Raw genomic sequence first — 26200 nt, forward strand, 5'->3', positions numbered from 1 at the left:
TAAGCAGGTAGCACAGGATTTATTGGTTTCCCATCGGAGCTGTCTGATTGGACGAGCTCACAACTACCTTCCAGCAGCATAAAACCTATAAAATATATACACATTACAACCCCTCTTCCGTCTGCACCACGGTGTGCACTGATGGGGTTATTCTGAAAGCTGATTACAATTCCACCAGCACCTCCTCTGCGCCCAGTAGCAACACAATTAAGAGGCTGCAGAGAAGCCGATTGGCTGGCGTGGTTGGGGGGCGGAGTCTGGAACGGTGCTGGCTCATCATATTGTGCGTCAGACAGTGCCAGCCAGTGGGTAGAGGCGACACTATGCTGTGGCCGCCTTCTCCTTGTATGTCGCCATCATCTTCTTTATCTCCGCAATGGCTTTTCCGGGGTTCAGGCCCTGAGGAGACGGAACAGAACATAAAACAAAACTGCCTCTTTACAACTACAAGAGACCTGCCTTATGTAGCCAACGTACACGCGTTTTACAGCTTCACTTCTAGGACAACTGAAGTGAGAAGAATGTGGAGGTTGCCATATTTGTTTCCTCTTATACAATACCAGTTGCCCGGCAGCCCTACTGATCTATTTGGCTGCAGTAGTGTCTGAATCACACCAGAAACAAGCATGCAGCTAATCTTGTCACATCTGACAATGTCAGAAACACCTGATCTGCTGCATGCTGGTTCAGGGGCTATGGCTGAAAGTATTAAGCCTCATCTACATGGTACAATTTTCCAGCAGATAGACCAGGCTTTCTCAACCAGGGTTCCTTGAGGACTCTGCAGGGGTTCCCTGGCATTTCCTCCCATTGTGCGGGAAGTATAATAGAGCCCATTATAATTGGGAGTACTGTAAAAAGAAGCACTAAATTGGGGGTCAGGATAATAATGAACACAGTATAATGAGTGGCAGTGTAATAGGAGGTAGCGAGATTAACAGCCTCACCTTCTTTTAAATACCATGCCTCCGGAAACATAAATGCAGGGGTTAGAGATTCAAAAATTGTTTACAGGGTTCCTCCAGGGTAGAAAAAAGTTGAGTAAGGTTGAGATAGACGGATCTATAAGATAGATCTAATAAGAAATTGCATCGTGTGTAGACCCCCCTAAAGACCACGCCATTTTTAGCTTAATTGGCCACTGCAGCTTTAAGGTCTAGCTGCAGGGCCGCACAACACAGCACACAAGTGATTCCCCCGCCCCCTTTTTCCCCGCCAACAGAGCTCTCTGTTGGTGGGGTCTGATCCATTTTTTTTAACCTTTTGGGGACCACGGACGCTGAATTAACGGCCAGCAGGTGGTGCTACCGTTCTGACTGGAAGTTGATTCAACGTCCGCGCTAAAGAACCGTCCCGACGCGATCGTGCGCACCCGAGAGGGGAGATTAAGCTGTCATATGACAGCTGACATCTCTCCTCCGTGATCAGCAGCCATCGCGTATGGCTGCTGATCACAACGATCGCTGTAGTGTAGTGATGACTTTGACAGTTGCGGCGGTAGGGGGGAAAGAAGAGGACCCACTCACCTCCCTGCTGTTCCAGCGACGATCAGCGCCCCCCTCTGCTCTGGCCGGCATCTCTGCTCCGTCTGACATCAGCGCCAGGTCCCGGCTTGATGACGTCATCAAGCTGTGACCCGACCTGAGCGTCAGATGGAGCGGAGATGTCGGCTGGAGAAGAAGGGGGCTACGGTGGCTCATCGCTGGAGCCTGGAAGGTGAGTGATGGCTGCTGGCGTTGGACTTTATGCTAATCTGCGCTAGGCAGTCCTGGGGCTGCCGCCACGGCCATGCCCATGGGCGTGACGCGGTCGACAACAAGTTAACGGTGCCCATGCATTTGTAGATGGTCATCATATTCAACCATGGATAGATCCCTCTCTGAGCGAATCTGATAACAGAGGAATCCATTGATGCAGATGTACTGCACATAGACGTCAGTATGAAATGCACTGGAAATCTGTGCAGCAGTCTCAGCCTGCCAGCCCCCCCTTCCCCATGTATTGTGAACCTCCATGACCCATGTGGAGTGTTCCAGGCCACCCTGTCCACTGGAGCACCTCCTCCTGTGTCCCGCCTGCCTCCCCGTGGCATGCATGCTAACAGTATGGGGGGGGGTGTATATATTGCACATGGGAGGAGACCGGCTGGGGGTCCATTGGGAAATCCAACACTGCTACAGCAGCACACCTGATCAAACCCTTTCATGTGAGATCTTACCACTATGCTGGATCAATCATGGCCATGTTGTGGCATGGATCCCCATGAGATTAGTTTATAAATCAGCCAATGATTGATGTCGCAAATCGAGTAAGGTATGGACACCTTAAAACAATGGTTTGCGCTAGACTAAAATCTGCTGAGATGGTCCATTGGGGCCTCTACAGATAATCTAGCGTGTGTACACTGCCGCCAAAAGATTCTCCTTGCCCCTCCCACTGGAAGACGCAGTCATCCCTCCCTCCAACAGAACACATCGTACAGCTATAGGTTAATGACGGTCAGGCAGACGCCTCACCTTAGGACACGTCCGGGTGCAGTTCATAATTGTGTGGCAGCGATACAGGGAGAAGGGGTCTTGCAGTTTGGCCAACCGTTCTTCTGTGTAATCGTCTCTGGAATCAATCATCCATCGGTATGCCTGCCAGGGGACGGGAGAAGGAAAACGTCACATTTAAAGTAACACGCTGGCCATACATGCAGGAACAGCGCAGATAGCAACACACTGGCCACACACGCGGGGACGGCACAGGCGGCGACAAACCGGTGGCGAAACACCAGCCACACGCGGGGATAGCAGCACAGACAGTGACACACTAGGCTAACGCGTGTGGACAGCAGAGCCTGCGACACCTCGGCCACACGCGGGGACAGCACAAACACACACGGCACAGATAGAGACACACCGGTCACACATGCAGTGGCGACACAGATACACATACCGGTCACACACGCAGGGACAGCACAAATAGCGACACCGACGGGGACAACACAGCAACACACACCAGGCACACAGGGGAACAGCACAGATAGCAACACTTGTGGTGACGACACAGATACAGACACACACTGGTCACACACAGCAAGGACGGCACAGATAGGATTACCTGCATGAGCACGGCCGGCCCCAGGTACTTGTCGGCGTTCCACCAGTAGCTTGGACAGCTGGTGCTGCAGCAAGCACACAGGATACATTCATACAGGCCATCCTAAAAATCAAAGAAAACATCACGTCAGTAACAGCATGATGGGGTGATGCACGACCCTCCAGAATCTATACAACGACTGAGACTGCAGATTATGGGTGGAATACAGCCATTGCTATTGAATGGTAGAATAAGTACTGTAGGTTACCAATTGCTTATCAAACACTAAAACGCTAAATGAGAAAGTGTGTTCACAAAAACAAACCACAACATCAAATGCCGAATGTACTCAAGTAGGTGTTTATTCTGATTTAGTTATTTATCAAACTCGTTTGATAAAATACCATAAAAGCGGTCAATTCTACAAGCATGTTATTTTGCATGGCATGGCATTTCCGGTGTGTTGTTCAATACGTCCTTCCCTCTACTGTCGCGACGTCACTTCCGCCGCTACGTCTAACTACTAGTTAGACGTAGCGGAGGAAGTAGTTAGACGTAGCGGCGGAAGTGACGTCGTGACAGTAGAGGGAAGGACGTACGTCATAGATGATTATCGGGCTAATAGTTTAAAAGTGCTGTAATTTTGATCATTCCGTGAGCAAGCCCCTGACGACGCAGATGCGAAATCGGTCGGGCCTACGGATGAGAAACAAGGACAGCACTCCAGAGGATATTGGAGTTATAGGCGAGAGTACTTCATGGGTCCCTGTCGTAAGGACCCGGGAGTATTGGACAATTTGCTTGATTGATATCAATGAAGGATGTGCAATATACTTGTTTTTAAACGTTATACACTTAGATTTGCCTTTTGGTTTTATGTCATTTATCTTACACCGTGAACAACGAGTGTTTAAGGAAAAGGTGATTACGGAGGATCTGAGAGGAATCTGGATGCGGTGGTGATCGCAGGGGTTATTTGACTGAGCGTTTGAGACCTTATAATTTGGGTCTGACTTAGATCCGGTAAGCCTGCACTTTAATGGGTGTTTGGTGATGGCAATAATGGAGAAGAATGTCCTGTAGCGCTGAGGTGTATTGAACATTTTACCAGAAGTCTTTGAGGACTTTTTAACCTCTTGGCTGCTAACGGAACTTATTGTATCTCTGGCGCAGATATATAAAAATATACAAATTTCCGGTGTGTTGTGGGGATTTTTGCAGTCAGTATAGTCCATTGGTTTTGCGCCAGGCAGAGAAGCTGAAGGCAACACCAGGAGTGATAGAGAAAAATGAATGAATTAATCTCAACTCTCTACAAACCAAACTCGCGCAAACTTCATATAGCGACAGCTGTGGTGAGGCTGTATGTTCATTCAGTATTTACAAGACAAACAACATTTATATCTCACTTTTCTTCTCGAGGACTCAAAGGGCTTGATTCACAAAAGGGTGCTAAGTGTTAGCCCACCAGTGAAAAGCCACTTTGAAGGTGCTAACATGCTTTGCATGTGCTAACTAGGGTGCTAAGTAGTTAGCACATGCAAATTACTTAGCACCCTAGTTAGCACAGTGCTAAGTAGTAGTTTGCATGTGCTAACTACAGTGCTAAGTAGTAGTTTGCATGTGCTAACTACGGTGCTAAGAAGTTTGCATGTGCTAACTACAGTGCTAAGTAGTAGTTTGCATGTGCTAACTACGGTGCTAAGAAGTTTGCATGTGCTAACTACGGTGCTAAGAAGTTTGCATGTGCTAACTACGGTGCTAAGAAGTTTGCATGTGCTAACTACGGTGCTAAGAAGTTTGCATGTGCTAACTACGGTGCTAAGAAGTTTGCATGTGCTAACTACGGTGCTAAAAAGTTTGCATGTGCTAACTACGGTGCTAAAAAGTTTGCATGTGCTAACTACGGTGCTAAAAAGTTTACATGTGCTAACTACTTAGCACCCTAGTTAGCACGTCCAAAGCTTTTAGGCATGCTAACTATGTTTGCACCCTTTTGTGAATCAAGTCCAAAGCATTTAAGCTGCAGCCACCACAGCGCGCTCTATAGGCAGTAGCAGTGTACCATCTGATACACACAATGCAATTTCCCATCAGATTGGCGGTCGAATCGATAGTTTCCGACAGGGCTGATCTTATTTCCAATCTTTTTATGTAGAAGTGATTGGAAAATGTATCCGAAAAACGATCAGAAATCAGATTGGATCTGCTAGAAAGTATCGATTTGTCCATCAATCTGACAGGAAAACTAAACATTAGCTTACCTGGTAATTTAATTTTAAGTAACCCTCCAGGACAGGTATACATCGAGATTTGGCCCCTCCCAGGAAACATCCACAAGCCTCTCTATAAATAAAAAAAACTTTGTCAGGTATCCGGCAGTATTAAATAAAGAAACATTCCAACAGGTCTCAACTACCTGACACCTAACCATTCATAATAGTGTCTTATATACATTTATATATAATTTATACCTTTGCATTTTTAAACACTATGTATCATAAAAGGAAATGGGGTGGGTTACCCCACCTGTCCTGGAGGGTTACTTAAAATTAAATTACCAGGTAAGCTAATGTTTAGTTTTTTCCATTAACCCTCCAGGACAGGTATACATCGAGATGATTCTCAAGTAAACACTAACTTTAGGGTGGGCTGACCGCCTCCAAGACTTTTCTTCCAAAGTCTTGGTCTGATAAAGATATCCGATCCAATCTGTAATGCCGCATGAACGTTCCCAAGATCTTCCACGTTGCTGCCTTACAGATCTCCAGAGGAGAAGCACCAGCTCTGAAGGCTCAAGTTGTTGCTGTCCCTCTAGTAGAATGAGCTCTTAGATCTTTCAGCGGAGTCGTTTCCCTCACTTTATAGGCCTCCATAATACATAATTTGATCCGGTTGGCTATTGTTCTCTTCGAAGCCCTCTGTCCCACTAGTTTTCCGGTGAAATTTACAAAAAAGGGCTTCAGTTTTCCTTAAACTCTCTACTCTCTCCAGATAATCTTTAAGAATTTGTCTTATGTCCAACAAATGTCGTTGTTTCTCATTATCATTTGTTGGATTAGGATAAAAGGTTGGTAGTATAATTTCCTGCAATCGATAGAAAATATCCCCAACTTTCAGAATAAATTCTGAACTGGTTCTAAAGACTACCCTATTGTTATAAAAAATACAATAAGGCTCCCTGCAGGATAAGACCTTAAGTTCACTCACTCTCCTTGCTGAGGCGATTGCTACTAAAAATATTGTTTTGAACGTTAACAAACGTAAATTCATGTTACTGGCACAGTCAAAAGGAGGCTTCGTCGAAGCCTTCAAAACCAAAGATAAATCCCACTTCGGGAATGGTTTAACCGCAATTGGCCTATTTCTCTCTATTGATTTAAAGGGGTTCTTTCGCGAAAAAAGTAGGCAGTTAAAAAATGTGACAGATGACAGGTTTTGGGCCAGTCCATCTTTTTAAGGGGGATTCTCAGGGCTTTCTTTGTTTTCAACAGCATTTCCTGAACAGCAGTTGCAAAATCTAACTGACATAATAGTGTGCAAGTGATTAGGGAGGCCGGCTGGTATCTTGCTATTTTGGCAGTTAAACTGCTGTTTAGGAAATGCTGTTGAAAACAAAGAAAGCCCTGAGAATCCCCCTTAAAAAGATGGACTGGCTCAAAACCTGTCATCTGTCACATTTTTTAACTGCCTACTTTTTTCGCGAAAGAACCCCTTTAACAAACCGAGCAATCAAGGGATGACCAGCCAATTGTCTGTCTAAAAAAACAGAAAGCGCTGAAATTTGCACCTTAATCGTACTTAAGGCTAATTTCTTATCAACTCCACTCTGGAGAAATTCTAAAACAGTAGCAACTTCATTAGATCTAAATCCTGACTGTTCCTTCCATAATTTATAAGTTTTCCAATATTTCAGGTATATTGTTCTAGTGTTCTTTTTCCGACTCTTAATCAGAGCATCTACTACCTTATCTGATAGTCCATACGTCTTTAGAATGTGCTCTTCAGTAACCAGGCTGTTAACTTCCATTTGTTGATGTCTGGAACAACCTGCCTCTGAATCAAAACTAAAATGTCCAGAAAAGGAAGTAGCATCGGCTCCGCCACTTTTAATTTCAGAAGCAGAGGATACCACGATCTTCGTGGTCAATTTGGAGCAATAAGAATCACCTTTGTCCTGGATGCTGCAATCTTTCTCAATACCCATGGTAACAGATTCAGCGGAGGTAATGCAAATGCTAGATTGAAATCTCATGTCTGTGACAAAGCATCCACTGCCGTTGGATTGTCTTTGGCGTTAAGGGAAAAAAACTGACGACACTTTGTATTTTCCCTGTTGGCAAACAGATCTATGACAGGCGTCCCCCCACACAGACGTTATCCATTGATATACGTCAGGGTTCAATTGTCATTCTGTATTCGACAGCTGTTTTCGACTTAGTACAGTGTTCTCCCCAGGATCAATCAAGTGGGCGGGCCGCCCGGGTAAAATCAATTACCGCCCGGCTGGCTGCGTTCCCAGCTGCCATCACCACGTGGCCGGCTATCGCTGCAAAAACCTCACGTGCTGCTACTTCCGAATCTGCACAGAGCAGCGCTGCAGCGTAGCAAATTAGTCCTTACCAGTAGCGTAGCGTGTCCGTCCCTTTCCTGCGCATACAGGCTCCATTAGCAGAGTGAACGGCGGAAGCTTTCACTCACCGCTCCTCGCCGTTCGGGTTCCCCTGCTTGCCTGTCACCGGCTCACATCTATGATGCCCTCTAGTGGCGAGGCGCCACTGCATAGTGTCATAGATGTGAGCCGGTGACAGGCAAAGCAGGGGAACCCGAACGGCAAGGAGCGGTGAGTGAAAGCTTCCGCCGTTCACTCTGCTAATGGAGCCTGTATGCGCAGGAAAGGGACGGACACGCTACGCTACCGGTAAGGACTAATTTGCTACTCTGCTCTGCCGGGGGATGTTTGAAAACTCGGGGGGACGAGGATAGGGGGCGGGACATCTCAGCTCACTGCACGGTGAGCAGGTGACAGGCAAAAGCAGGGGAACCCGAACGGCGAGGAGCGGTGGGTGGATATTTTCATCACTTGTGTGATTTTTTTCCCCCAGAAATTGTAGATGTAAAGTATACAATTGAAAGATCTTTGATTAGCTTCAGAATTTTTTTTTACACTGTCTGTCTTATGAACATTTGCCTTCTCTTTATATAGCTATACAATTGGAGATCCCAGTGAGTTGTACAGTATATACTTACAGCACAGTAGTCATCTGGTGTAAATAGGAGGAGGAAAACCAGTCAAATATTACTCTGGATAGTTTTAGTTTCTCTCAATGGACTTTGAGGTTGAGAATCAAACCACGTGTCTCATTACTTGTCTTTTTATGTTATGACTGACATTTCAGTTTTTTTAGTTTAAAGAAACTGATCTAACAGTTCAATTGAACTTGCATTGTTATAAAAAAAATCTATTAATTAATCCACTGACTTGCTGTATGTTCAATTATACTAAAGATTGCATACAAACTGCACAATGTAAGCAATATTGCTTTTCCTACTCAAATGATGCTCAATGGAATGGTGTTACAGCAGAGATGTTTGATCTCTGCAGTGCTCGTATATTACTGTATTAAGTGAATTTACCTGCAGAACTTTAAATTAGAGCCCATGGTTATGTTACAAACTGTGCCTCAGTGGAGCTCACAATCTAATGTTCCAGTCTGATATCTCCACCACAATGTAGGTGAAGGAACCAATTACCATATTAGCATGTTTTGGCATGTGGTGGTAAACAGAAGTGGCCCAAGGAAACATGGGTAGCACATACTTGGGCTGTATTGTCTCTGGATTCCTGTTTTTTTTGGAAGTGCTTGATCTCTTTTGGGGATTATGCAGTGTTCTCCCCAGGATCAATCAAGTGGGCGGGCCTCCCGGGTAAAATCAATTACCGCCCGGCTGGCTGTGTTCCCAGCTGCCATCACCGTGTGGCCGGCTATCGCACGCGCTGCTCCCGAATCTGCACAGCGCTTCCCGGCGAGCTTGTACAGTCATTGGCTCAGTGGTAGTAAGAGGCAGGACCAGCGCCCGAGGCTAAGCGGACAGTCTGCAGAGGAACGCATAGAGGTTGTCATCGGGCACAGACCCTACTTTCAAGCCTGTAAGTATCCGCCGCCTACCCCCCTAATGTGCAATGTGCCCCCCGCCCCTATACTTTACCTGTCAGTGTGCACCGCTAGCTCCGGGATGCGTGCCCCACGTGGTTGCCATCGTACACATGGGCGCATGTGTGGGACATAATTAGTGCATATTTAATTTTCCACACCGCCAAATTTCCCCGTGCTGCCCCACCCGGCTACTTTTTCATGCCACCCGGCTGGGAAAAAATCCTGGGGAGAACACTGTAGTAGATCTGTTAGTACATTCATAGACCCTTTCAAGTGAATTACTGTAATTAACAACAGAATCTGTTCTGCTATGTCCAGTATTTTCAACGCCAGGGTCAATAGCTTGTGTGACCTTGTTCCCCCCTGGCGTTTTATATACGCCACTACTGTGGAATTGTCCGTCCTTATTTGCACCTGCTTGACTGCTATCAAATGTTGAAATGCTATCAGAGCCAACTTCACCGCCATCAATTCTCTGTGATTTGCAGACTGATTTTTCATATGATGCTGCCAAAGACCCTGTGTTTTGAAATCTTGAACAATGGCCCCCCAACCTAAGAAGCTTGCATCTGTAGTCAAGACTACCTGAGTTGGAAATTGCCAAGGTCTGCCCTGAGATAACGAGTGGGAAATAGTCCACCAATCTAGACTTTCCTTTACCTGCACCAGACTGTACTAACTGATCCAAAGTTTCGATTGTCTTGCCCCAATTTTTCAAGACCCAACTCTGTAGGATTCGTGAATGCTTCATTGCCCACTGTACTGCTGGTGCCACTGAGTTTAACAATCCCAGGAGTCTCATTGCATCCCGTATCGAGATGACATCCAATCTTTTGAGATTTCCCACCTGCTGTATTACCTTCGCAGGCTTTTGCTCCGGTAAGAACATCTTCTGTTCTATTGAGTTCATTATGAATCCCAGAAAAAGAATATTCTGAGTGGGCTCTAACTGTGATTTTTCCAGGCTTACACTCCATCCTGCTTGCTGGAGTTCCTTTACAACTATCTCTCTGTAGAGCAATAATGTTTGCCTTGATTCTGCCATAATTAGAAGATCGTCCAAATAGGGAACAATCATAATACCTCTTTTGTGCAGATGTGAGATCAGCTCGGGTGAAAATTCTCGGAGTGGACTGTATGCCCAAGGGGAGGCAACCTGATGCTTTATGAAAGGCTTGAGTGGTTTGAGATTCATAATTAGACGATACTTGCCCTACGTTTTTTTCACTAGGAAGATTTTTGAATAAAAACCCTTTACCTGCTCCAGAACTGGCACCAGCGTGACCACCTCTCTTGCTAACATATCTTGTAGAATGCAAGATTTGGCCCTCTGTTCTTGGTTTGACCTCAACTCTTTTGTCACTATGAACTTTGTTGAAGGTCTTTGTTGGAATACAATATGGTATCCCAACTCGATCAGATTGAGAATGAATGGGCTGGTCGCAAACTTCTGCCACTGCGGGAGGAAGGAGCCCAACCTTTCTCCCACAGCTTCTTCGCTGTCACTGCTGCTTTCTTGTAGTGGAGTCTGAACCGCCAAACAATGCATTTGGCTTGTTATGCTCGCGAGAGAAGGACCAGGGTTTACGTCCGTCTTGGGGTTTAGTTTTATTCTCGTCCTTACGAAGAAACTTTTTCCCCTGTCTAAATTGCCTTTTCTTTAGGGAAACCCTTCTTTTTATCTGATGTCCTTTCAAGGATTTCATCCAACTGGGGACCAAACAATAGGTCACCTGAGAAAGGAATGATACCTAACAGGTTTTTAGAAACATTACTACCCTCCCAGGTTTTAATCCAGATATTTCTTCTGGCCACGTTAGACAACGCCGCCGCTCTTGCGGTCAAACGGATAGATTCCGTTGCCGCATCTATAATGAAGTTTATAGCCTTAAACATTACGGTAAATGAATTTAAAATAATTTCTTTACTTGACCCCATCTTAATGCGACGCATTACTTGATGCATCCATAAATCTAGGGTACGGCCTACACATGTAGTAGCAGCAGCAGGACGGAAGTTTGCGCAGGTAGCTGACCAAGTTTTCTTTAAGGCAAATTCAGCTTTTTTTTTTTTTTTTTTTTTTTTATCTGATTGTTCTTTTAGAAAACCTAGATCTTCAAAGGATAATTCATTTTCCTAGTGGACCTGCGAAAAGCCCCTCTAGATAAAAAGACCTTCCTATCAGGGTTCTTCCACTGACTATTAAAGGAGTACTATCGATTGAAACGACTTTTTTTTTAATACTCTATATTAGTGTACACATTACCACTAGTGCTAGGGGCACTTTATTTATTCACCCAGGTCTCTCTCTCACTATCCCTGCTTAAAAATTCATTTCTCACACAGCTCATAGTAGTTTGAATCACCCTGAGCTGCTTGGTTACTCTGTCACACAGCTCACAAATATATTTCACTGTGTCACTCACAGCATGCAGCAGACATGAGGAGAAACAGGCTGATCTGAGGTGGTAACAGGTAACTAAATGAGCTGTAATATTGCTTGAATATAACAAGCTATAACACTAGTCTGTGTTTACACTCAGACTAGCTGTCTGCTTGAGGCGATTCACTCCAGGCTGCATCCACTTTACAAGCTGCTGAGAGGGGCAGACCACTGTCTACAATTAGCATTATTAGTATCTTTATCAGTAGAGAGAAGCAAAAGATAATAAACACATTGCTAGAATCTTTAACCCCTTACCACCATATCAACAAGATTCTTTCAGCAAGGTGATAATTAAACTATAAACTGAGGAGTTGATAGCATCTCCCCTTTGCAGAGACATGGTCTAGCCCTCTGGGAGCTCAGTATTCGATACATTTTGTATCCAACACTGACGCCAAAACTGACGGAGGATTTTACAGCTGAGAGGAACAGCTGTGTGAGGAATCAAATTGCTCCTAGTACTTGCCCTAATGTGTGCTACAACATACAGCATTTAAAAATAAATGCATACATCGATAGTATTCCTTTAATCAATTGTTTAGTAGATGAATGTACTGAAAAAACCATTGGTTTCTCTCCTTCCATGCCCGCATATAATGCATCATGCGTAGACACTGAAGAAAGAGCGCCATCCTTCAAACCTAAAGAATCATAATTTGCCTTTAACAATTCCTCTGTCTCGTTAGCAGAAAATCTAAATTTAGACATTTTATTCTGATCCTTTTCAGACAAGTCCTCATCAGAGTCACACTCAGAGATATCATCAGAGCATTCCTCTGGTTCAGAATCTGACAAGACAGGATGATTTGTTTTAGCAGATGCTTTCTTATGCCCTGTTGCCGATGGTGAGGATTCTTCCATAGGTCCACCAGCAGCTCCTGTCAGCAGGTACTGCTGTTTGATCTATAGGATAGTTAGGCATAACAGTAGGTGATTGAGCAATGACTACTGGTTGTTGTACAATTGGCTGTGGCACCGTAGCAGCTGAAGAAACAGATCCAGACGGCACTTGTGCAATAATAATAGGTGGAGGATTAACAAAAGATTGAGCCGACATGGATCTCTAAACACTTTCATTGACTGTCATTTCCTTGCGAACCATTTTAAGGAAATCTTTATAAGCCACAGCAGACTCTTCATTCAAAACACAAATTGCACACTGCTGACATAACTTATTCCAAGGTACCGGTAGCTTCCCAATACCAGAGGGACAGCGTTCTTTAGGCCTAGCAGTATCCGATGCTTCAATAGCAGTAGCAGATGGAGCAGAGGATGAAGCTGCTGTACTCTGTAATAAAATACAGATATTGTTTAAGTGCCATGCAGCCAGAGTAACCACAATCCGCCACAGTGTGAGGCAACTTCCCACAAGAAGCTATTCACCAACCAAAAAATTCCCCATAACACAGCCAGTCCAGTGAGCCACCTTAGAACAGCCTTCACACAAACAACTGTTTTACATGTGAAAAACGCGATACCTTAGTATCCGGCTTAGGCTCATGTGCCCTGGGACATCCTGAGCAGCCTACAGGCCTCCGCTCGTCCCAGGCGCTGGTTGTGCTCCAAGCAAATGTCACAAAAAATCCTTGCGCTCCTCTCCGGAGGCTGCAGGCACACATACACAGTGGTGGGTCTTCCTTGTTAAAGAGAGTAATGTACAGTGCTGCTCCAGACGATAGGGTGAAGCAAAATGTCTAGAAAAAGAAACGGAGCGCACAATAGTGCATTACCTGTGTTTATTAATAATGGCAGATTAAAAGTTATACTCACAAGGTGTCAGAGATAAAAACGCTTCTCAGCGGTAAAGCCAACCGCTAATTGTCCCAGACAGGGCGGCAGCAGCGCACTGTGGCCAGCAGCGCGGGACCCGGTGGTCGGGAAGAGCCGTCTCGCTGTAGGGATGGGCGTGGCTATGGAGAGCTATGCGTGCAGCGTCATTACGCGTTTCGGCGCTCTGCGCCTTCGTCAGATCTCCGTTTCTTTTTCTAGACATTTTGCTGGTTGTGCTCCATCTTGCGTCCTGCACGAGCCCAGACGCGGGGAATGCTGCGCATTCTTCAATCCGGCAGGCGGAAGTGACGACATAAGCGGAAACGGAAGTGTCCCGTCCGCCATCATGGATACTGGCACGCTGCGCCCGCTCGGCCTCCGCCTTTCCTGCAGCGTGCCCTCGTCCTTCCAGCCGGCGGCGCCTGCCAAGCAAGAAGCTACCACAGCCATCTCTCTCCCAAGACCCTCCACAGCGGCTATAGAGAGAGGTAAGCGGCTGACAGCAGATAACATTGCCTCATGATCCTCACCTGTCCCCGCAGCACCAACAGTCCCTAGCCCCCCAGGCTCTCTAGGACATGCAGCGCAGGTATAGAGAGACCTGTCCCTGGAACAGGAAACATCCATACTGCCGGATACCTGACAAAGTTATTTATAGAGAGGCTTGTGGATGTTTCCTGTTTCCTGGGAGGGGCCAAATCTCGATGTATACCTGTCCTGGAGGGTTAATGGAAAAATTATATTGCGTGTACCAGGCATTAGGGAGTCTAGCCCAAGGACTCCTTACTGAATAGGTGCCAGCTTACTGAACAAGAGAAGCAGAGATTGGAACGCAGGTCTCCTGTGTCAGAGGCAGAGCCCTTTAAAGCAGACCTGAACTCAGAACTTCCTCTCTGCTCTAAAAGATAAGAAACAGCATAATAACCTTTAAAGAAAAACATTTGTTACAGCCCACAGAACTACTGCAATAAAATCTGCAGTATGTCTACTTTCTGCTTTCATGGAAGCAGACATAGATTTAACATCCTGTGTTTACAAATTAGCTGGGTCTGCCGAGATTCCTCTGCTTGCGGATGAGAGCTCAAATTACAACTGTGATTACTTGCAGCTGAGGGGGAATTAGACAGGCTCTTCACTCTAAACACACACAAGGTGGAATAATCTGTGTTTTCATTATGTCCTCTGCATGAGTTCAGATCCACTGTAACCAGTACACTATCCAGCCACTTTACCATTTCAGTGTCCATCATTTGGCTTTGTGAATTTGAAAAAAAAAAAAAAAAAACTACATTTTGTAATTTACTGAATAAAAAAAAAAAGTAAATGCCAAACAGTTTACACATCCATATATGGTAAAGCTTTGTGAATTCAGCCCTGTATCCTCTATAAGGAATAGGGGCTTTGAGCAGAGCGGTTCTAGCATACAATGGAGTGGTGGTCTCCTGCACAGCACTTGCCCCCACTCACCAGCTTGTCCCGGTCCTCGATGGACTGGTAGTACTGCTCCTTGCCCTGCTTGGACTCATCCCTCTTCTTCAGATAAGGTTCAATAGATTTATACTGAGCATAGAAGTTGCTGAGGTCCTTAGGAAACAAAAAAACAAAAAAAAAGCAAGATGGTGGTTACCGTCAGCTTAGATGGCTGGGCATCAGAAGAGAGAGCGCTGCCCATCTCTCATCAGGGAGAGCAGATACTTACAGGAACTAGATCCTTCACCACGTACATGTGGGGGAGGGGGTAGATTTTGCTGACTTTGTTGATGTCTGTATCGATCTTTATGGTACAGGCCAGAGCGTTTCCCCCGTTAATGTTCATGGCGCAGGAGCCGCAGATGCCTGGAGGGAGGAGACAAGATGGCAGAGGTCAGTATAGGGATGCTGAGGTCACATGACAAGGCTCGCCGGGGCTGCTGGACACTCACCCTCTCTGCAGGACCTGCGGAACGTCAGCGTGGCATCCATCTCATTCTTGATCTTTATAAGGGCGTCCAGCACCATGGGGCCACATCTGTGGGGAGGAGCACAGTCTGAGCAACAAACTTCTCATATCCCCTTAACTACCCTTAAAGAGACACTGAAGCGAGAATAAATCTCGCTACAGTGCTTATATTCAGCAGGGGCATGTGTGCCCCTGCTAAAACGCCGCTATCCCACGGCTAAACGGGGGTCCCTTACCCCCAAATCCCCCCTGCAAAATCTACAACCAACTTGGTCGTAGATTTTGCTGCTGCTGGAGGCAGGGCTAACGGCTGCAGCCCTGCCTCTCAGCGCTGTCTATCAGCGGCGCACCGCCGCCTCTCCCCCGCCCCTTTAAGCGAAGGAAGACAGAGGGGTGGGGGAGAGGCGGAGATACGCGCTGACAGACGGGCGTGAGAGAGATCCCCGCAAAGAACGGAGGGGATTTGGGAGGTAAGGGACCCCGTTTAGCCGCGTGATAGCGGCGTTTTAGCAGGGGCACACATGCCCCTGCTGAATATGATCTCTGAAGCGAGATTTATTCTCGCTTCAGACTCTCTTTAAAGAGGAACTCCAGTGAAAATAATGTAATAAAAAAAAGTGCTTCATTTTTACAATAATGATGTATAAATGATTTAGTCATTGTTTGCCCATTGTAAAATCTTTTAAATCCCTGATTTACATTCTGACATTACATGGTGACATTTTTACTGTTGGCAGGTGATGTAGCTGCTGCATGCTTTTTTGGCAGTTGGAAACAGCTGTAAACAGCTATTTCCCACAATGCAACAAGGTTCACAGACAGGAAATTGCCAGGAGTTAGGGCTGAACGATTTTCGGTTTTAAACCGAAAATCGTGATCAAGGTCACGATTGAGATCGTCAGAGCTTCGGTTTTGCTGCGGTTTTCTCTGCCGCTCTGCATGTGTAAATAAAACAGAGACCTTCCCCTGTAGATGCTGGAGAGGAGGCCAGTGAGGGGTTAACAAATCGGACCATGCCCCCTCCCTCTCCGAGTGACAGCAAGGCTGGTGAATGGGGCAGACAGGGAAGGAGGGCTGGTCCCGCCCCTACCACCGTAAGATGAAAAGAGCGCTGCCCGGGAGAGCCATTAACTTCTGTCCGCTCTCTCTACCTGACATGGGACAGTCTGCCACAACTATTACTGGCTGCAATCCACTCTCTGCCTGTCCCTGTGAGCTGCCTGGTTGGGGGGTGATAGTGACTCTGAAAACATCACGCTGCTGCTGGCTAGACAGCTTCTAGCACTCCCACAACTATTTCACTCATCATCTCCCCTGAGCACTGATAGGTTACATAGGGAGTCACTGCTGTCATGTCACACAGTACTGAGCAGTGTATAGATAGGAAGTCAGCTAGATATATGTAGAGGTAGGGACATATGATTATATATTCCCCTACATATATCTAGCTGACTTCCTATCTATACACTGCTCAGTACTGTGTGACATGACAGCAGTGACTCCCCATGTAACCTATCAGTGCTCAGGGGAGATGAGTGTAATAGCTGTGTGATTGCTAGAAGTTGTCCAGCCAGCAGCAGCAGGGAGGTGACGTTTTCAGTGTCAGAGTCACTATCACCCCCCAGCCAGCAGCACACGGGACAGACCGAAAGGGGACCGTAGTTATAGTAGTTGACTCAGACTGTCCCCCGCCAGGTAGAGAGTGACTGGATGGTCAGAGTGAACTGATCCATCGTTGTGTAGCAAAAATCGTCTACAGAATCGAAATCACAATTTCTGCCAAAAACCGTGCAATTCCATCTTTTCCTAAAATCGTTCAGGCCTACCAGGAGTGCCACGGTCCTCAGTTTCTTGTGGGAGGGGTTTCAATATCAGTCATACAGCGCCCCCTGATGGTTTGTTTGTGAAATGGAATACTTTTCTCATGTAAAAGGGGGTATCAGCTACTGATTGGGATAAAGTTCAATTCTTGGTCGGAGTTTCTCTTTAAGCCTGGTACACACATCAAACTATGATTGGCCAATTTTACCATCTCCCTGTAGTATGAAGATCAACAGATTACGAATACTATAATCAGATTATGCAGGTAAGTGTACGGAGGTGGTAAAATTGGACAATCATAGTTGAATGTGTATACCAGGTTTTACAAGCCACCTCATGCCCATCTCCCTCCACTCTTGCCATTACTACCTTACTGCCCCAACTGATTAGATGGCATGGTCAGTAGGGTGGCATCCTCATTCAGCAGGACCACTGGCACTAAGGATGGGTAGGTTCAGCCTCGCAGCCCCAGAACCAGCATGAATGCAGCTTCAGTCTGTGCTTCTCACACAGGTATCACACTGCTTCCTATACAGCCCCTGCGTAGGGATCCCGGCCACATAGAGGGGTCACTAAATAGAGAGCCCCAAATTACACGTTGTCATAACCAATAGACTTTCCAACACTCAGTTTTTCCTTTACCATTACAGAAGCTGATACAATTGCCCAATATGCTGATTACCACCATCCAGGATGGAGAACTTGGGGTTAGCAAATCAGAGCTCCCATCAGAGGAACCAATTAACTAGCAGTTTTGTTAGGGTGTGTACACAAATTTTGATTGGCCAATTTTACCACCTACATGTAGTATGAGGGCTTGCCTCAATTCACTAAGATCATGCTAGAGATAATAAGGCAAGAGAAAACTTACCTCCACACGTGAGAGTTATCTTAACTCTTCATTCCTTAAGGTACCTCCTCTGTAGTTCATTTACCTCCTCTGTAGTTCATTTACCTCCTCTGTAGTTCATTTACCTCCTCTGTAGTTCATTTACCTCCTCTGTAGTTCATTTCACATGCAGCTAATTAACAGCTTGTCTTTAACTCTAGAGTTATTTTAAGGATTGGAGAGTTAATTTAAAGACAGAAGAGTTAACTTTAGGCTTGCCTGAGGTAAAATGTTTCCAGAATACTACATGCCTTATCACCATGGTGACAACTCTAGAAGAGTTATTAAAGACAGGAGATAAGTTTAGTGAATTGAGGCCAATCTGTTCATAGCATTCAATGGCCTCAATTCACTAAGCTTGTCTCCTGTCTTTAATAACTCTTCTAGAGTGGTCACCATGGTGATGAGGCATGTAGTATTCAGGAAACATTTTACCTCAGGCAAACCTAAAGTTAACTCTTCTGTCTTTAAGTTAACTCTTCAATCCTTAAAATAACTCCAGAGTTAAAGACAGGCTGTTAATTAACTACAGAGGAGGAGGTAAATTAACTACAGAGGAGGAGGTAAATTAACCACAGAGGAGGAGGTAAATTAACCACAGAGGAGGAGGTAAATTAACTACAGAGGAGGAGGTAAATTAACTACAGAGGAGGTAACTTAAGGAATGAAGAGATAAGATAACTCTCTCACTGTGTGGAGGCAAGTTTTCTCTTGCCTTATTATCTCCAGCATGATCTTAGTGAATTGAGGCCTATGTCTCTCGGCACTCATGCTACATGGAGGTGGTAAACGTGTCAACCCATTCCGAAACACAGCGAATGCAGCACAGGAGACCTGGGCGCACAGGGAGTTACATTGGCACTGTCAGAAGCCTGAGCTGAAGTTACTAATAAACACAATAATTCGGCTTCCAGCAATTGCTGGAAGCCAAATTATTTTATTCCCCACCATCCATGGCGGCCTGGTGGGGGAATAGTATTTAACCCAGCCGGGAACTTATGCAGAAGCAAGATCAGCCATATACCGGCTGTATCTTGCGCCCAAGTCTCCCGCACGCACCTATTGGTCAATCAAAACTGAAGATTTTACTTGCTCACCAATTTGCTAGCCCTAGGTTCCCTTTCCTGGTTGAAGCTCATGATGTTAGGAGAAGGTTTCCACCTTCCGCTCTCCAAGAAACGGAAAAAGTCACATGATCCAGCATCTGGTGCCAGCAGGAATACGTCTGACATCCACAATGGTTTTAAGGCAGTAGAATCAAGCACTGTGTATCCCTCACACAGCACAGCTGCAGTGTTTCTGTGTATAAGGACACTGCCTATCACACACACAGTACGTCCCATCATGTATTGGGGCTGTTAGCAGTACTCACGCGTTGAGGTCCACCTCGTAGGTCTGCATGCGGGGCTTGTCTCCAGGCTTGTCGGGGTCCCATCTGTAAATGGCAAACTTCTTAATGCGAGCTGCTGCTTGTGATGCGGGTGCTGCGGCCGTCTGCGCCCCCCGGGAGATCTGCAAGTATGGCAGAAAGACCAGGAAACAGAAGCTGCACGTTACTGAGTCATTGACTTTACAGAAGTCTGTTCACATCTACTCTAGCGCCTGGGTTCTCAATGTGTGGTACGCGTACCCCAGGGGGTACTTCTGATGGTCCCAGGGGGTACTCGGACTTGATAAAACAAATTTAGAGTTTTAGAAAATGATAAATCTTATTTAAAAACACCAAATTAGTGTTTTAGGTAATTAAAATCAATAGTAAATGTTGGGAAATTGTTTAGAACCAATTATATACTACAAATTAATATACAGGTATATTTGTCAAGGGGTACTTGTGATGTTTACTATGCCAGGTGGTACTTGGCGAGTACAGGGTTTTAAAAAAGGGGGTACATAAAAATAGCATGTTGAGAAACACGCAAAATAAAGGCGCCAGGGAATAGCTGATAGTAGAATATTGTATCGGTACATTTACTGACATTCTACTATTTTACACTTTTAATTTCCAATAGTAACCTAAACCTCGTCTTATACAAGATTTCACATGTGCTGCACTGCTCCTCTGGAATCCTCTGCCACAACACACCCGCCACTCCCCTACCTTTGATATCATTAAACGTACCCTCAAGACTCACTTTTTCCATCAAACATAAGCTCTGCTTTAGGCCAGGTCACCTGTTGACCTCTGGCCAAGTTGCACTTCCTACTAGATAACCTAAAAGCCACTGCCTCTAGGTGTGATTATATACTACCCCACCTCGTTTCGCCCCATTCCTTTAGATTGTAAGCTCGCAAGGGCAATGCTCTCTCACCCTTGTGTGTCTTGGACTGTTACACATTTATTCATTCATATTAATTATGTCACAGTAATTACCACCTCTATTTTGTACCAGCTCTGTATTTTGTACAATGGTGTATACCATTGTCTATTATTTAGTGTCCCATGTTTGTTCTCTGTACAGCACCACAAAGAAAGGCGCTTTATAAATCAATAATAAACCTAACCCTACTCTCACACGGAACCCTCCATTAAACTTTAACCCTTCCCTTGCCACAAGCCCCCTCCCCGACACCCCCAACCCTTTTACTGAAGCAGATTAACACTCCACCCCCCCCCCCCCCCCCCCCCAAAAAAGGACACTATACAAATATTGTTCACAGAAGGAAAATTGTGCACTAAGGGCACCTGATAAGACAAATAGTGCTACTGTAGCCATGTTTGTATAGGGGGCAGACCTGGCACTCACTATTTATTACGCATCTCTGGCACCCAAACTTTCACCTATAAAACGATATTTGTATGAGGGCCTATGGCGGAACCCAAACTTATACAGCTCTCCAGCACCCACATTTCATGTTTAGCCTCTAGCAGGGCTGAGCTGTTTATAACGAGGAGGAGGTGAGAGAAGGGACACTAGCAGTAAGATGCATTGTGACTTGCTATGGAGGATAGATTCAGCTCAGCACACGCGCAGGTTTTTAGGATGAAATGAACTTACTGCAGATTCAATGAACTTTGATACTCTCTCCAGTGCAGATTTCCAGCCTTGTACACACACACACACATACAAGGAGTCGCCTAGCAGGGACCAATCCCTGGAGCAACAGTTCAGGGCTGTACAAAGGCCTAGCTGTCACTATGGAGGGGAGGGCCGGTGTAATGACAGCTAGTGAGGAAGGCTGCTTCCGGGCTGCACCAAGTATCACGCATGCTCAGTGGGAAGTTAGATATATAATTTTCCTGAAATATCTCCGCTTCCACACTCTTGAAATTTTCAGGGTAGGGAGGGGACCCCCCGATCTAGCTCTGTGCCAAATTACAGCCCCCGAGCCCCGCTGGTTCCCGAGATTGATTACAGCAAACCTATCTCGGGAACCAGCGGGGCTCGGGGGCTGCAATTTGGCACAGAGCTAGATCGGGGGGTCCCCTCCCTTCCCTGAATATTTCAGGAGTGTACGTGGTGCGGAAGCGGAGATATTCAGGGCGTTTTACTTGGCAGCACAATTAAATGGGAAACCGGCTCCTACTGCGCATGCAGGGCTGCACAACCTGCCATTACACCAGCATGAGGGGCCGGACAGCACATGCGAGGATAGAACAATGCATCCAGGAGGCTCCTGTACACACGCTAGAACCTCGTCTGATGCAGGCCTCATCAACTGTCATGGCAGAGTTTGAACATTTGAACCCAACAGAGGAACCTTTGCTCAGGATCCAGCCAACCCATTAATGTCACTTTTGTCCCTTCCCACACACTGGCCAGTGCACTGCAGGGCATGCTGGGTGTTATAGTGCCCTAGTGGTTTGGGCGGTAGCACGGCTCTGAGTGAGTGTGTGTGTGTGTGTGTGTGCGCGCGTGTGTGGGCTGTCTCGTCGTCACAGCATTGTCAGTATCGGGCCCGGGGGAACACAATAAGAGGCCTTGTTCCCGGGGGTGAGATCTCTGCAGTCACGCTGCAGTTCCGTGTCACACGCACATAAATTCCAGCCATAGCTGGGCAGATTCAGGGATTCTCAGCCACTGTTCACAACATGAGCCCTGGTCTGCCTGTAATCTGTGTATGCTTAATGATAAGAGAACATGATCACCATTACCTAATCACCCCATGTCCCTCCCCTCAGACTATCACGTGATTAGAGCATTAGCTGTGCACACAGACCCTGGCTGAGCAGACACTGACCGCCTCCTGATAATGGCACACCTGTGCTACTGCTACCAGTGCAGGACAGACCAAAACATGAGAGCAGTCACAGCACTGGACCCCCCCATACACAGAGCAGTCACACAGCCCTGCACCAGGGCCCACACACACAGCATTGTGAGCAACCACACAGACCTGCACTGGGCCCCCATACATTTAGAGTATCCACACAGGGGTCCCATACACAACAGTCACTGCACAGCAACAGGCCCCATATAATGAATATAACCACACAGTACTGCACACCATGCACCAAAAGCAACTAACAGCACTGCACTGTGGCCCAATACACTGAATGTAACCACACAGCTCTGCACCAGGGCCTCATACTGCATAAGTAGGCACATAGGACTGCACCAGAGCCCCATACACAGAGCAAACACAAAGCACTTCATTGGGGTCCCATACACAGAGAGTAACTGCACAGTACTGCACCATGGCCCTCGCTGTAAACAAACCTCCTGAGAATGATTCCTTTACTGCACCCCCCCCCCCCCCCATTAGTATGCAGGTATTGGAGGTGCCGGAGGAGGGAACCCAACCAGCAGCATCGCAGAGACACAAAGAAAGATATACAGTAGAATCCCGTTATAGTAAACTCCAAGGGACCAGGAAAAGTAGTTTATTATATCAGAATGGGTCATACGTTGTATTTTTATACAGCAGCATTTGCTAGGATTTGAGGACTGTTTACTACATCCAGAGGTTTACAATATAAGAGTTTACTATAGGGAGACTATACTGCATGTTAATTAAAAATCGCAGTGTTTTCAGTAAACAAGCTCTTTATTGAAAGTTGTAAAGTAACATACTGCAGCAACTGTTTCAGGTGTCCCAGCCTTTTGTCAAGCTGATCAGCACAATAAAAATTAACATTTAAATGCCCAAAACGGAAATGACAGTGCATCCATAAGTGATTTTTTTGGTTACACAACATTGATGCAAATTAGCTTGACAAGCCTGAAACTGCCACTGCTGTATGTGACTTTCTGCACAATAAAGGGCTTATTATGTGCTGCAAACGCTGTGGGCTTTGTTCTATACACTAGATCCTAGATCCTTAATACACAGTACGCATATCCCAGGAGATCCTCAGAGTTGATACAGATAAACAAATTTAGGACTTAAAACTAGTCCTATATAAGCCACAATAAAATAGAATTTAGCCAAATAAAAGCTCCCTCTGTACTATATATATCTGTGTCATACAGGTAAATGGAACATTTATATATACACAGTCTGGAGTACCCAGTGTACATCACATTCCTGCTGAAGGCTGACCAGTGCAGCTACTCATTAGATATCACCCCCCCCCCCCCCCCCAGCACCAGAGAGAGCCAGCACTGGCTGCCTCCACCTCTAATAACCTGTCCCCTCTGGAGCCACAGCCTTCTGTCATACTGTCCCTTCCCTATGGAACCCCTTTCCACACTCACCCAGAACAGCTCCATCCCTAAGGGGCTACCATGCAGACCCCCTGATCACACAACGGCTCCCTCAGGACTCTCACTATGCGTTATGATTCATACAGGATAATAAAAAATGTTCTGTATACCTAGTACAGGGTATCCAGTGTATAGAACACTCTTCGGGGGAGGCTGATCCCTGGAATGTGTATAATAACATAACTGCTCCCTTGGGACTCTCTCTCTATGCGCTATAAGACATACAGGAGATTATAATTGTTCTGTATTAGGTATATAGAACACTCCTCTGAGGGAGGCTGACCAATGGTATGTGTAAAGTTACATAACTGCCCCCTCTATGCAATGAGACATACAGGAGAATGTGACTGCTATGTAGACAGTCCAGGGTATCAGGTGTATAGAACAGGCTGATCCCTGGTATGTGTATGATTACATAACTGCCCCTCTGTGCTATCTCTATGTGCTATGAGACTTACAGGAGAATGTGACTGTTCTGTATACATAGTCCAGGGTATCAGGTGTATAGAACAGGCTGATCACTGATATGTGCATGATTACATAACTGCTCCCTCTGTGCTATCTCTATGTGCTATGAGACTTACAGGAGAATGTGACTGTTCTGTATACATAGTCCTGTATACATAGCAGGTGTATAGAACAGGCTGATCACTGATATGTGTATGATTACATAACCGCCCCCTCTGTGCTATGAGCCATACAGAAGAATGTGACTGTTCTGTATTCATAGTCCTGTATACATATCAGGTGCATAGAGCAGGCTGATCGCTGGTATGTGTATGGTTACATAACTGCCCCCTCTGTGCTATGAGCCATACAGGAGAATGTGACTGTTCTGTATACATAGTCCAGTGTCTCAGGTGTATAGAACAGGCTGATCCCTGGTATGTGTATGATTACATAACTGCCCCCTCTGTGCTATATCTGTGTGCTATGAGACATACAGGAGAATGTGACTGTTCTGTATACATAGTCCAGGGTATCAGGTGCATAGAGCAGGCTGATCCCTGGTATGTGCATGATTACATAACCGCCCCCTCTGTGCTATGAGACTTACAGGAGAATGTGACTGTTCTGTATACATAGTCCAGGGTATCAGGTGTAGAGAACAGGCTGATCCCTGGTATGTGCATGATTACATAACCGCCGCCTCTGTGCTATGAGACTTACAGGAGAATGTGACTGTTCTGTATACATAGTTCAGGGTATCAGGTGCATAGAGCAGGCTGATCCCTGGTATGTGCATGATTACATAACCGCCCCCTCTGTGCTATGAGACTTACAGGAGAATGTGACTGTTCTGTATACATAGTCCAGGGTATAATGTGCATAGAGCAGGCTGATCCCTGGTATGTGCATGATTACATAACCGCCCCCTCTGTGCTATGAGACTTACAGGAGAATGTGACTGTTCTGTATACATAGTCCAGGGTATCAGGTGCATAGAGCAGGCTGATCCCTGGTATGTGTATGATTACATAACCGCCCCCTCTGTGCTATCTCTGTGTGCTATGAGCCATACAGGAGAATGTGACTGTTCTGTATACATAGTCCTGTATACATAGCAGGTGCATAGAGCAGGCTGATCCCTGGTATGTGTATGGTTACATAACTGCCCCCTCTGTGCTATGAGACATACAGGAGAATGTGACTGTTCTGTATACAGTCCAGGGTATCAGGTGTATAGAACAGGCTGATCCCTGGTATGTGTAGGATTACATAACTGCCCCCTCTGTGCTATCTCTGTGTGCTATGAGCCATACAGGAGAATGTGACTGTTCTGTATACATAGTCCTGTATACATATCAGGTGTATAGAACAGGCTGATCCCTGGTATGTGTATGGTTACATAACTGCCCCCTCTGTGCTATCTGTGTGCTATGAGCCATACAGGAGAATGTGACTGTTCTGTATACATAGTCCTGTATACATATCAGGTGCATAGAGCAGGCTGATCGCTGGTATGTGTATTGTTACATAACTGCCCCCTCTGTGCTCTCTCTATGCTTCATACAGGAAAATGGATTACACAGTCACAGTCCGGCTCTTCCCCAAAACCCACACACAGTCTTACCTGCACTACCCCGGCTCGCCTCAGCAAAGAGCCGCAGCTCCTCAAGGATACAACGACCGCCGCCATCTTCTCTACTACTCTAACCACGCCTCTTCCGCTTTCCTACACAACACGCACGAACACATGACGCCAGCGAGGGGTGGGGTCTTGCGAAGACTTAGAACCGCCCACCGCTGTTTACAAAACGTCGAGAGCCGGTGTAATGTCAGATATTGCAGCCCGGAAGCAGCCTTCCTCACTGAGTAACGCGCATGCTCAGTGGGAAGTTAGACATTATTTAGCTGAAATATCTCCGCTTCCGCACCACGTACACTCCCGAAATGTTCAGGGGAGGGAGGGGACCCCCAGATCCAGCTCTGTGTCGAATTGCAGCC

The 26200-nt window shown here is 46.0% G+C and overlaps 1 protein-coding gene across 1 annotated transcript; it reads right to left on the reverse strand.

Moving 5' to 3' along the window:
• SDHB (succinate dehydrogenase complex iron sulfur subunit B) lies at nucleotides 1-25936 on the reverse strand. Its single transcript, XM_068243151.1, has 8 exons — nucleotides 25827-25936; nucleotides 19480-19619; nucleotides 15381-15466; nucleotides 15158-15294; nucleotides 14926-15042; nucleotides 3106-3207; nucleotides 2517-2639; nucleotides 1-399 (listed from the first exon to the last, which is right to left on the reverse strand). Exons 1-8 carry the CDS (start codon nucleotides 25890-25892, stop codon nucleotides 322-324), a joined length of 849 nt encoding a protein of 282 aa, XP_068099252.1. The 5' UTR covers nucleotides 25893-25936; the 3' UTR covers nucleotides 1-321.
• Nucleotides 25937-26200: the final 264 nt, after the last annotated feature.

Source organism: Hyperolius riggenbachi, chromosome 6, assembly GCF_040937935.1.
Source record: "Hyperolius riggenbachi isolate aHypRig1 chromosome 6, aHypRig1.pri, whole genome shotgun sequence".
NCBI classification, from domain to species: domain Eukaryota; kingdom Metazoa; phylum Chordata; class Amphibia; order Anura; family Hyperoliidae; genus Hyperolius; species Hyperolius riggenbachi.

Coding starts and splice junctions, on each gene's coding strand:
- SDHB (XM_068243151.1), bottom strand. CDS start 25,892: ATGGCGGCGGTCGTTGTATCCTTGAGGAGCTGCGGCTCTTTGCTGAGG. Junction 3,208..14,925: donor TCGAGGACCGGGACAAGCTG/GTGAGTGGGGGC, acceptor TTTGATTTTTAG/GATGGCCTGTATGAATGTAT. Junction 2,640..3,105: donor GGCCGGCCGTGCTCATGCAG/GTAATCCTATCT, acceptor GTCCCCTGGCAG/GCATACCGATGGATGATTGA.